This window comes from Anopheles aquasalis, chromosome 2 (genome assembly GCF_943734665.1).
Source record: "Anopheles aquasalis chromosome 2, idAnoAquaMG_Q_19, whole genome shotgun sequence".
In the NCBI taxonomy this organism is placed as follows: domain Eukaryota; kingdom Metazoa; phylum Arthropoda; class Insecta; order Diptera; family Culicidae; genus Anopheles; species Anopheles aquasalis.
In genome coordinates, this window is record NC_064877.1 from 30,982,501 (window position 1) to 30,995,000 (window position 12,500).

General features: G+C 43.4%; 2 protein-coding genes across 7 annotated transcripts in view; both read left to right on the forward strand.

Annotated features, from left to right (window-relative positions):
• The window catches only part of LOC126569763 (papilin), a 58,891-nt gene extending 55,626 nt beyond the window's left edge, over nucleotides 1-3,265 (forward strand). For 4 of the 6 annotated variants that reach the window (XM_050227089.1, XM_050227090.1, XM_050227086.1 and 1 more), the window contains 5 exons: nucleotides 252-790; nucleotides 863-1,013; nucleotides 1,319-1,756; nucleotides 1,997-2,269; nucleotides 2,340-3,265. In XM_050227089.1, coding sequence (XP_050083046.1) covers nucleotides 252-790; nucleotides 863-1,013; nucleotides 1,319-1,756; nucleotides 1,997-2,269; nucleotides 2,340-2,497 — 1,559 coding nt within the window. In that variant the 3' untranslated portion in view covers nucleotides 2,498-3,265. Of the gene's footprint in view, nucleotides 168-251; nucleotides 791-862; nucleotides 1,014-1,318; nucleotides 1,757-1,996; nucleotides 2,270-2,339 lie in introns of those variants that run through there. The other 2 variants (XM_050227091.1, XM_050227092.1) reach the window with 2 other exon arrangements.
• Nucleotides 3,266-6,176: 2,911 nt separating this feature from the next.
• LOC126573039 (papilin-like) overlaps nucleotides 6,177-12,500 on the forward strand; it is an 8,380-nt gene continuing 2,056 nt past the window's right edge. The window contains exons 1-10 of the mRNA XM_050232827.1: nucleotides 6,177-6,184; nucleotides 6,459-6,522; nucleotides 6,813-6,991; nucleotides 7,069-7,123; nucleotides 7,358-8,298; nucleotides 8,388-9,940; nucleotides 10,022-10,201; nucleotides 11,144-11,314; nucleotides 11,473-11,697; nucleotides 11,796-12,009. Of these exons, the coding sequence (XP_050088784.1) occupies nucleotides 6,177-6,184; nucleotides 6,459-6,522; nucleotides 6,813-6,991; nucleotides 7,069-7,123; nucleotides 7,358-8,298; nucleotides 8,388-9,940; nucleotides 10,022-10,201; nucleotides 11,144-11,314; nucleotides 11,473-11,697; nucleotides 11,796-12,009 (3,590 nt within the window). The remainder of the gene's footprint in view (nucleotides 6,185-6,458; nucleotides 6,523-6,812; nucleotides 6,992-7,068; nucleotides 7,124-7,357; nucleotides 8,299-8,387; nucleotides 9,941-10,021; nucleotides 10,202-11,143; nucleotides 11,315-11,472; nucleotides 11,698-11,795; nucleotides 12,010-12,500) is intronic.

Below are 12,500 nucleotides of genomic sequence, written 5' to 3' on the forward strand. Positions count from 1 at the left end.
TCTTTAAGATGCTAACCGTTCGAGGTGCACCCTGTCATGCTTATAGCCATCTTTCTGTGTTAATATCGGCCAATCATATTCCATTCATCATCGGTCATTGTCATCGCTGGGTTTCAGTTCATTTCATCATCGATCGAAGGTTTTAGGTGTTCTTATCTACGGATATCGGATTCATTGCGACTAAAACGGATGCATTTCGTTGCGAATGGTATCGTCACTATTTCTGATAACTTTCTCGATTTCCCCTTCAGCGAATGCCGTTAATCCTTGCGAGCGCTACGAAGAGGAGTGCCGTTTACTGCAATGCCAGTACGGTATCGCCAAATCGTACGATGCCAGTAACGGTTGTGACCGATGCCAGTGCAATGATCCCTGCGATGGCCATTTCTGCCCACCGGGAACACAATGTGTGGTCGACGTACAGAGTGGTAGAGCGGTTGACGCCAGCGGTTCCGAGTTTGTGGGAGTGTGCAGGGCAACAGTCAAACCAGGAGACTGCCCACCACTAGCCAACGCAACGCAATGTACCGTAGACTGTTCCTCGGATGCCGATTGTCGGGGTAATAATAAGTGTTGCGATGCTGGCTGTGCCAGGATATGTATCGGACCTGTGGATCGACCTTCGGGTGGTGTACCGGCGGTTCCTGGTGTGCCGGGACCTACCGTACTGGAGGAAGTGCCCTCTGAAGAGCTTGACATCAAGTCAGAGGAAGGAGGTGTGGCTACGCTCCGTTGCTTCGCTACCGGCTACCCACCACCATCCATTCGGTGGAGGAAGGGAGCAATCATGGTAAGATATTAGGCGAAAGCCAATCGATAGATCCTTCTGCATTATATTTGAGACTGCTTCTGTTGCCCCTAGCTCAATACGAATCAAGGAAGGTACGTGCTCACCTCGACAGGAGATTTGCAGATCGTACAGCTACATCGTACTGATACTGGAACTTACGTTTGCATCGCTGATAACGGCGTCGGTGAACCAGCCCTACGAGAGGTGCAGCTTACGGTCAACGGTAAGATGCTCCTTCCTAGCAGATTTTCGTGCTATCTGGCGTTGGTTCTGTCACTGTGACTAAGTCCAAATCCTGCTAGCATGTACGATGGATGTGTTTCTTTGCTAACTTTCTTCATGTTCTTCGTGTTCCACTATGCTTTTCCATTACCCGTTGTCCTTTTCCTCGCTTTCCTTTCTATTTTCTGTTACTTTCATCTTTCGGTGATTGACGGCCTCCGGACATCATTAACAAAACCAAAAATTTGAATGGAATGGTGATTGGGGCTGCAAAACTAATATCGCACGTTGCTTTCGGTGTACCAGATCCGGTTCCGCGGGATGCCTATATTGCGGGTAATCTGAACGATTCGCAAGTGATACAGCTGGGCGGGCCAGCCTCACTGCGCTGTGCGGCCGGTGGCTATCCCAACCCGGTCGTCAGTTGGTGGCGCGAAACGTTCATGATGCCACTCAATATGGTAAACCGCGATTACTCGCTTAACTTTGCGAGCGTTCGCCTGCAGGATTTGGGTCCGTATGTGTGTCAAGCTTACTCCGGTGCTGGGAAAGGCATATCGCGCACAGTAACTCTGCTTGCCTATGGACCAGTCGTACCGACTAGCCCGGTTGACGAGAAGTACCTTAAGTACGTTATTAGTGGCCGTCCACCGCCAACGGTGGTGGTGCGTCCTCCGCAAGTCGATACTTACCCAACACGAGGCCGACCGCCTTATGTTCCACCGGTTGTGACTCGACCACCAGGTATGTAGCGCTAGGTGATAGTCTAACTTAAGATACAAACCGTAAACCCCATCCTCACTTCTATCTTTACACTAAGTGTACCAGTTCTTATAAAAGCTTCAATCTTTAACCATGGCTTAAACCTTTGATTAATTAATTTACTTAATGTTTTTGTTGATTCAATTATTGTGTAACGTTAGATTAAATATTTTACAATACGATTCTTCCATTTACCCACTCAACTACTCGTCTACTCGCCAGTTCCCGTTACGGTAGCGATACACTTCCCGCAAGGACGCACTCCGGTACCGAACAGCAACTTTACCATCAACTGTACGGTTGACGGATATCCGAAACCAATGGTGAACTGGCTCAAGGATGGACAGATTATGGTGCCGACCGCGCGTATTCACATCACCGACGAAAATCTGCTGATTGTAACTGGAGCTTTACCATCCGATAGCGGTCAATACAAGTGTCTCGCCAGAAACGAACATTCGGAAGCTTTCCAGGAACAAAGTTTGCACGTTGAAGGTGAGTTGAACGATGGATGGATTTGTAAAATGGTTCACACGGTAACATGTTCCTCATCTTGTCGTTTCAGGTATTTATGTGCCACCAGAATGTACGGATAATCAGCTGCTAGCAAAGTGCGATCTGATCGTCGCTGGGCAATACTGCAACCACAAGTACTACGCAAAGTTCTGCTGCCGATCGTGCACGCTGGCTGGTCAGATAAACATAGGCAATCGCCGTTATTAGAACAGAAAAAAAGTATGCATGAGAATCTGTATGCGTGATCGAGTGAGTGTTTTTGGTGTACGTGTGCGTCTGTATGTGTGAGTGTATGTGCGTGATTGTGCGTGTGCCATAGTGAAAGAGACGTTCAAACAATGATATAAACCATCCGCGAAATTGTAGCATTTCACAATCAACCTCGTTTGATTTCGGTAGGGATGAGATTCGAAATATATCTCTGCCAGCAACTATGTGCCCAAAGCTTATCACAGGGGGTGTTTCTACAAAAATAGGGACAGAATAATCTTCACAGCTCCTTGGACAAAGAGATGACGGAGCCACATGATCATACAAAATGGTGGCATTTATACCAAAACGAACCGGAAACAAAATGTTTGGCTATACTTATAGGATCAACCGATCACATTCGATAATGTAGATTGCTAGAGGAATACCGAGTGCGTTCGAAAAGTTGAAATCGAACATAACCGAGCCTGTATCATGGAAGTTTAAAATCATGTTTCGGTAGTTTATTTGAGCAGAATACAAAGAGAAATGATTAAAACTTTCGGCTGATGTTCGCGTTTTGGTCCGGGGTTTCCGTTACTTTAGAAGCATGAGTTAAGAGCCTTCTTGTCGTGTGTATTGCTTACTGTAAATAATTTATTTCCAATCTTTTACAACCGCCAGCTGAAGCCGCCATGTCTGTCGTGAATGTGGTGCAGAAAAGAGTAAAAAGTTTCATACACGAAATAAAGATACATGGTTCCGATATGAATTAACATGTGAATCACATCGAATCAATTCCAACACGGAATGTCTTCAAGAGTGTTATTTGTTGTGATGACATGAATACAATTCGCATCTGCGTATTTTGATGGCATTTGAAATGATTGAATGTTGATTGAACGGAGTCTTTCAAACTATTATCTACAAGGCCGCAAAGCTGACATACCATAATACATATCATATCGTATCACAAGATATATCACAAAACATATGTTGGAGATTGAAGCCAAAGGTAAGATCCAGCAAATATGCCACTTATTATTTTATTGTGTTTTACTCATTCGGGCATACAAATACATTAAGCAATATGGTGTGGTTCTTTCTCCATTTCTAAATCACTAGCTTGGTTTTTGTTTACCACTGGTCTGTTGTACGCGATAGCTAGCTGCACTGCTAGTCATCAGTGAGCACAACATTATTTGCTCTGTAAAAACGCATGTCTAAATTTGCGAAAACATAGGTCAGGTTTGTATTTTTTTGTAAAGCTGTTTTTGAAAGTTTCTTCAGGAAGACATTGGGAAAATACAGTAAATACATATCGTGCTTAAGACCCTAATGGATCCTCGAAGCAAATTTCAGCCTCAATGGGGCTGAAGGTTGGCGTGAATCCCCGAATAGGGTTAACTGGGTGGAAGACGGATGTCCAGTAGACAACCGCAGGGAAGATTCTTTGACTCACGCCAACATTAAGACCTAGTTTGGCAAGGAAAAAAAATTCGACCCGGGGTTCAGATTTCTTCGGAATTTCTAGATTTTTTGTCGGAGTTATGTTATGGAGTTATGGAAATTGTTAGGAGTTATTGCGAATAAATTAAAATGCCGCTGATGTGTGGATATCATTACAAACCAATGTGTAATTTTATAACAGTAATAAAAGTATTAACCAATATTAAACAATATGAGCAAGAGCAACAAGTATCCCTTCACTATATCGAGCTTCTCGGCATGTAGTAGAATATGAAAAAATGATTGCATGTTAGGGAAGTGAAAACTGGGCAGTACGAAGCCGGAAGTGCAACACATCCTCGGTACCCATTAAATTGTTCAGAATTTGAAAAACCCATTAATGTTTCAATGATTAATGGTTTATGTGCTTTCTCTTCTTGCATCTTGTGAAGTGGGTGTCAGTTAAGTGGCCATGTTTGTGGTTTTGATCTAAAATTCAGGCGTGCTTGGTAGAGTAGGAAATACCAATTTTTTTTTTATCCGTTTAACAAACTAGGTGGAATACTAATGTACGAACCTGAGGAAAACCCCTCAGGAACAGTGTGGGACTCTCACCCACTAAACCACTAGCTTGGTTTTCCGTTACCACCCTGCTGCTGTATGCCTCTTTCGAGATGACTCGCAGCGTCGCTGCGAGGAAATACCAAACAATCGGATGAAGACCAAAAGATTTACCATGAGTAACCAGACGGCTGAACGGGATTTTGGGTCCTTCGGTTTACTTTACTTTTTCCTAGCCAAGGGACTGCTACTCAGACAGGCAAGTGATGATAAAGAGAATGGAAAAAACCGGAAACGTTGCGTAGCTTGACCTTGCCATGAATGGAGTTACCCAGCGTCGCATCTAACGCTCATCAAACAGAAGGGAATGGTTACTGCTTAGAGAGGCCAACTGGCTGCTTATCACTTTTGGAGTGCGGTGGGAATTTGGCATCATTCGCAAAAAAAAAGATTGGCGTTTTCATGCTCAGCCCATCTAAAGGGATATTTATACCATACAAAAAAGCTGGCTCCTCTATTCATTCACTTAACGTGATCATAGGTGGTCGGTGGTCAGTTTATTTGCAGTGACAGGAAACAGTACGAGTGATTTCGTTTCGATTTGAACAATAATAGGTGATTTAGAGAAGGCAGTTGGATGGAAGTGTGTGAAAAATCTGTGCTTGTTAGCGCGATATTTTACTGCATAAATTAAACTCTGTGAGTGTATTTATTCTTATTAATTACGCTTACCACAAGTCATGTGATAGTGTAGCCTTTTTGGAATTCGTAGCTACTGAAAAACTATGGTCCTGTGCTAATTCAACCGCAAAGAAGTTCTAAGGATTCAGTGATGTGGTGATATCAGAGATCAGTGGCTTTTGAGATCATTCGCACACCGAAGTTCATTCTGATTTAATTCGATTGATGTGTTTCGACATTTAACCATAAACTTTCCATCGTTATCTTTCGTGCATGAAATAAATTGCTTAATTTTCTGATAAATTTCGAGAAAATGGGCAAATATTCAAACTATCGATTTGCTCTCACGTATCAATAATGCTTAGTTATAGCAATATCCAATGTCACTATGCAAGGTATTGACGATCTTCTAGTGCAATCTTTGCAGCTGAACGCATGCAGCAGTACGCTTGCAGCTGAATGATAATAATTGAGTGCCCAAAGGCAGTTGGCTCCTGGTAGATAAGCATTTTAGCTCGTTGTTTCCTCAAGCCATGTCGAAGCCAATTGTGTAGTTTCCTAGCGTGCATTTTTTTTGGCGGAAATGCAAAGATATCAGCGGAGATCCGTTGGTTGTTCTTTCATTCATTGTTTCTTATCACTGAGGTTTCAAAGCCATAAAAAATGACTCGCCTTTCTGTCTTGGTTTGTGGTTTTTAAAGGGACTGGTCCAAAAGTAGCTGGAAGCATGATAAGCGAAACCGAGAGTCTATTCTAACTATCACGCACGTGGTAAGCAAGAAGTGTTTTAGCTACGATTTTTCGTCATGAATAGGACAAATCGGAGTTTCAAAAATAAAAATAAACAGAGCATACTGCAAAACAAGATGAATAATATGGAGCATGCAATTGAATTGGAATGCTGTATTGCTACAGCTCACAACTTATATGCACTTCATTTCGGTGCTTTTTCAGCTTTTTGCTCTTGGGTAACAGGAAAGTACTGGGGGACTGATTCTTAATTAAAATGATAAGGTAAGTACGATATCAGAATTAACAAATTGCAGTAAATGAAACAATATTGCAGTCTTTATTGTCACTATATTATACTTTCTTCAAAAGACGTAGATGACAAAATGTAATGGCCTAGCGCGAGTGAAAGTGGAATGGCTTAGCAAAACAATACATGTATTGTACGTCTAAGTTAATGTTTTGAAGATTGTTCATATTTTAATGCTGCAAAAAGTGTTTCATTAGGAGCATGTTATATTACCAATGACGATTACATGACACTTATTTTAAATTTCAGATGCATAATTTCATTGTTATTGCTGCTCCTGACGTTGTTGCTTAGTCATACAGACTCTAAAAAGGTGAGACAAAAATTTCCAAATTCTAGCAATCATTTATGACATTTCTTTTCGCCCAAAATATACATTTTCTACGATATTCCATCGATAGTTATGATTATTACGGACATACTTACAAAATAGAGCATAATTTCACATGAGTAGCATAATAATTGTTGGAGGACAAGTAAAATCACCTATCATAGTTCATGTTCAATGCTCTAATCCTTAGTGCGACGAATCTGTTGCAGAGTCTGTAACATCATTGGTGTATCGTATCCTTATGAGGATCATTTTTTGTTCTTTTTCTCTAGTTTGATTTTCGACACAAACGAATGGATAGCAGTAATGCGAGTGAACCCACGAGCTTCATTATACCTGGAGGTGAGGGATCGGCTAGTGATCGATGGAGTATCTGGAGTGCTCCCTCAAACTGTTCCCGGCCATGTGGTGGTGGTGTAGCATACCAGGAAAGGACATGCTTACAGTTGGAGTAAGAACTTGTTAGGAGTACATTTTATAAGGACAATTCGCAGATGATTTTCTTCTATTTTATTCAATTACAAACAGTGGTTCATCTAACTGTAGTGGAGGAACGAGGAAATATTTCTCCTGTAATACTCAGGTAAGTGCTAACCATTTGTGGTACTATTTGTCAAACTGAATCTAAAACTAAATTTTAAATATTGCTTACATAAATATTTTCATGTTGTAATAAATAGATGCTATCTGCCAGATATAAACTAGCTCTATTACACTCTTATTGGATTTTAGTAGACCCTGTCATGTATCAATACAGTGTGCGGCATGAAACGAAACGCTGTTTAGAAATTGATACTTTTGTCTTTAATAATTTAAGGAGTGTCCTGAAAACCAACAAGACTTCCGCCGACAACAGTGTTCGGAATTTGACGAAATTCCATTCGAGGGTCAATTGTACCAGTGGGTGCCGTATACTCAGGCTTTAAACAAATGCGAGCTGCACTGCATGCCCATTAGTGAAGATTTCAACTACCTCCATCGGCCGAAGGTGATCGATGGAACGCGCTGTAATAACGTCTCGAACGATGTGTGCGTTGACGGTGCCTGCCAACCGGTCGGATGTGATATGATGTTGGGATCGCAGCTGGTAGAAGATAAATGTCGCGTCTGCGGTGGTGATGGCAGCACCTGTGAGACATTCAAGGACGCCCTAACCGCACACAATCTAGAATTAAACCACAAAAATCTGCTGACCATTCCGAAGGGAGCGATGAACGTGGTGATCAACGCAACAGTAGAATCGAATTATTACCTAGCGATTCGTAATCGGACCGGTTTCTTTCACATATACGGAGTATTCTGGAACGAACTTCCGCGCACAGTAACGTTTGCCGGATGCAATTGGGTGTATGAGCGCAGTTCGCCTAATCTCACCGCTCCGGACAGGTTAACGTGCCTCGGCCCTACAACGGAACCAGTGGAACTGGTTCTGCTGTCTCACAATGTTACTGCCGATGTGAATTATGAGTACACTTTGGATACCTACTTGTGGATAACTGCGCCATTCGAATCATGCTCCTTCCGTTGTGGCGGTGGCGAACAATCACGCAATGTCACATGCACCAGTAAAAGCACACAACAGGTTGTAGACGACGCTCTGTGCGACGCTAGTGAAAAGCCAATAACAATGCAGACGTGTGCTGAGCACGCTTGTCCGTTCCGGTGGGTTACGGGACCGTGGATCAATTGTTCGAAAACTTGTGGTACAGATGGAAAGCAGACGAGGGAAGTGTACTGTGAGCTTATATCCACTGAAGGGTAAGCGTCAATCTGTTTGCCAAGCTGCTGTACCCATCTTTCATTCACCATCACTTTCATAATCATTTAATGTTGCAAACTATTTCCAGCGAGGCAAACAGGACGGAAGATGCTGTGTGTCTGGAGCGATATGCTGATAAGCCAGCCGAAAGTCGGGAGCGCGAACTTGAGCCCTGCGAGTACAGTTGGTTTATGTCACGATGGACCAAATGCTCAGCTGTCTGCGGCAAGGGCGTTCAGACGCGTACGGTTGTGTGCAGCGTGAACGATGGCGTATCACTGAACCAGAAGGATGATGATAGCAACTGTGCGCATACAGAAAAGCCCGAGAAGGAACGGAAATGTGATGGACCGTCCGAGTGCCCTGGTCAGTGGTTCGCCGGGCCATGGACCGATTGCTACAAGATATGTGGTGGGGTGTTAAGATCGCGCAAGGTGTTTTGCATCGTTAACAACACTGCTGTAGCGGAACAGAATTGCAACGTGGACAATATACTATTTATGTCGGAGCCATGTAATGCACCAGCGTACACGCAGGCCGATGAGGATGAGTTGTGCACCAAAAAAGGCGACAAATTTGCTATCATCTCAAGCTCTACAGCAGATTTCACCTTTGAAACGGGCGAAGAAAACACAACCGATTGGAGTACCAACACGGAGGGGCTCACTACAGCTGAGTACGAAACAGAGAGCACGACTGCGTTGGATGAAACGACGGAACGTACCGAGACCAGTTTCGAACCGTGCAGCAAGGAACCGTACGGTTGTTGTCGCGATGGTAAAACTCCAGCGCATGGCCACAACCGCGAAGGATGCTGCCTGCAATCGCCGTACGGATGCTGTCCGGATAATGTGGTCCCTGCCCAGGGACCGAACCAAGAGGGTTGCGAGTGTGAATACTCACCGTATGGATGCTGTCCGGACAACAAGACATCAGCGCGTGGATACGGAAATGCAGGATGTGGTTGTCAGTACACGGAGCACGGTTGTTGTCCCGATAAGGAGACGGAAGCTCAGGGACCGAACTACGAGGGATGTCCATGCCATGCGTACCAGTTCGGATGTTGTCCCGATGGTGCCACACCGGCCAAGGGACCGCACAATCAAGGATGCCACTGTTCACACAGTGAGTTCAAATGTTGTTCCGATGGCCAGACGGCGGCCAAGGGTCCCGATGGAGAGGGTTGTACCTGTGCGGAGAGCAAGTACGGTTGCTGCCCAGATGGAAGTACCGAGGCGCAGGGCTACCAGTTTGAAGGTTGCACTGATGCACCAACATCGCTGCAGAAGGCCTGCACTTTGATGAAGGACAAGGGCCCGTGCACTAACTTCACCATCAAGTACTTTTTTGACATCGAAAGTGGATATTGTGGACGGTTCTTGTATGGTGGCTGTGGCGGTAATGATAATCGCTTTGAATCAGTCGATGATTGTCAGGCCGTTTGTGAAGCACCTCCTGGTAAAGATGTATGCTACTTGCCCAAGATCACGGGACCATGCACTGGACAACACAGCATGTGGTACTACGATGCGGAGCGCAATTTGTGCTCTCAATTCACGTACGGTGGGTGCCTTGGTAACGCCAACCGGTTCGAGAAGCTGGAAGACTGCAAAGCGTTGTGTAGTGTGGATGATACGAAACGTAAGTGACCTCTAAGGAATCACCAATTTCAGAGTCTCTGATCGTGATCGTGATGTTTTCTGCGCCATATAATTTTTGCAGCGCCATACGAGCAGCCCATGGAACATGGACCCTGTAACGGTACCTTCGAACGTTGGTTCTACGACAAGGAAACGGATGCATGCCAACCATTCTACTACGGTGGTTGCAAGGGCAATAGGAACAACTACCAGTCGGAGGCTTCGTGTAACTATCGCAGTAAGAAAAAGGAAGTTCGCAAACGTAAGTATTGGGCTGGTGAGGTCTAAACCATAGAACGCTTAATATTTGGCCGCATGAAAAAGGACACATCTTAGGCCAGAAATAAGCTAAGCACATGGAAAAGGTGTCATTTTGTAGGTATTTTATTTAGTTATGCATAAAAAATAGCGATTAAATTATTGTGCCACGATGCGTATGAATTTACGCACTTTTGGTTTAATGCGACACATCATTTGTGGTGGAAGAGTAGTGAAAGAAGTCGCAATGGCCATTTTTTCTTTCATTTGTACATTATAGCTGGATTTTTAATAACTTTACCCTGTTTCTTCAGTATTTGTTTCATGATAGCTCACTATAATTGTATTGGACGAAATTGTGGGCAAACTGGAGGATTGAAGATTTTTGGCACTTTTCTTTGTACAAACGGCCGTTCATGGACGCTTCCGTCATGAAAACTTTCGTTTGCAAACCACAACTGCAGATCGCTTGCCAAATGAGCAGTTTACGAGCAATTTTATCTCCGTAAATGAACTAAAACCTCACTATCCGGTTTTTGCAAAAACGCAGTATTACGTGGGTTTGTTCTCCAGTCAAATTGAGTTTTCATAGTGAGTTTGCAGACTTTTTTTCGCCTTTCGTGTTCCATCGGCGTTAACTTTTGAAGGTTCTGGTTATGGTTCGATTTTGGCAAATTTTTTGGAGTAAAATAATGCGAGAAAATATTTAGTGTTCCATGCTTTATATGAGACTTTTTCTAGCCCCTTTCAATATTGAATTCGATGTTGAAATCCTCGGAAGGATCTTGAGCGATCAGATCGTAGCACGGCTTCCGTTGGTGTTCTGTTATTTAACTCGTTCTCCTGTGTAACGATCGCTTCTTTCTTGCATACTTGATATATCTCTTGGTTGATGGTTGGCCTGTTTTAACACACAAACGCGCATCCCAAATCGAGAACTAAACAGCGAGCTGTAGCCAGCCACCGGAAGTGGGTAGCTGCGAGGCCCAGCAAGCCCGCTGGTACTTTGCCGGTGACAGTAACAAATGCATGCCCTTCTACTTTACCGGTTGTGGTGGGAATGAGAATAACTACGTCACTCGTGAACAATGCGAAGCGCAGTGTCCATCGATAGTTGGTATGTTGAACATCGTGAGTTGATGTAAAAAAGAACTTAATTATTCTAACGGTTCGATTACTTAGCTTTGGTAATCTAGCCCATTCAGTGAAATGTAAAATCTTCCGTTAGGTGATGTTGTTTTTTTTCTAAACTAGCATTTCTGTCAAATTATTTAGAAAAAGACATTTGCCACCTACCTGCAATGATAGGCAAATGTAAGAACTTTAAGTCACACTGGTACTTTGACACGAAAGATAACCGCTGCCGTGAGTTCTATTACGGTGGATGCGGTGGCAATGGTAACAACTTTGTCGATGAACTATCCTGCGTCAATCGCTGTATCGGTGGTGCGAAATCAGCACCATTAAAATTGGCCATCCCGATACTTCCTGAACAAGTTGGTAAGTATCGAAACCGAGGATAGAGCGACTATATCCATTCAATTTTCATTTGCATCATGGTCGTGACTATATATTCATGGTATTCGTTTACTCTCTAGGGTTTCTGAAATTAGCGATGCATTTCCCACAAGGACACAGTCTGCTGCCTAAAAGCAACTTTACTGTTGTTTGCTTGGTGGATGGATATCCGACACCTACGGTACAATGGTTAAAGGATGACGAGATTTTAAACCCTACCGAACGTATTCACATCACTGGCGAGAATCTACTGGTCGTAACTGGTGCCTTACCATCCGATAGTGGCCGTTACAAGTGCGTTGCCAGAAACGATCATTCGGAGGCATTCAAAGAACAAAGTTTACGCATAGCAGGTGAGTTGAACAGTGAATGATCGATCGATTTCAGATATTTAATATGTCGACTTGTTTTGATTTTAGACATTTATGTTCCGCCTGGATGTACTGATAATCAATTACTAAACAAGTGCCAAGAGATAGTCGACGCAAACTACTGCAAGCATAAGTACTACGGAAGGTTCTGCTGCCGTTCGTGCACGCTGGCTGGTCAAATTTGAACAGGCAGATCTTGTCAGAATGCCTTTACTTGAGAGCTGAACTTGTTGAACGCAACGTTTTGTTTTATTATTGTATTGATCTTTTGGCGACAAATAAATACCTACAACAATGATACGCAGTCATGGAAAGGACAAGTAAATGAATATGATGATTAATGATTTTAATATGAGTTAGGTTCGTCTTTTTCAAGAGCAACTTCAAGAGCTTTATGAATGAATTATAGTAGTT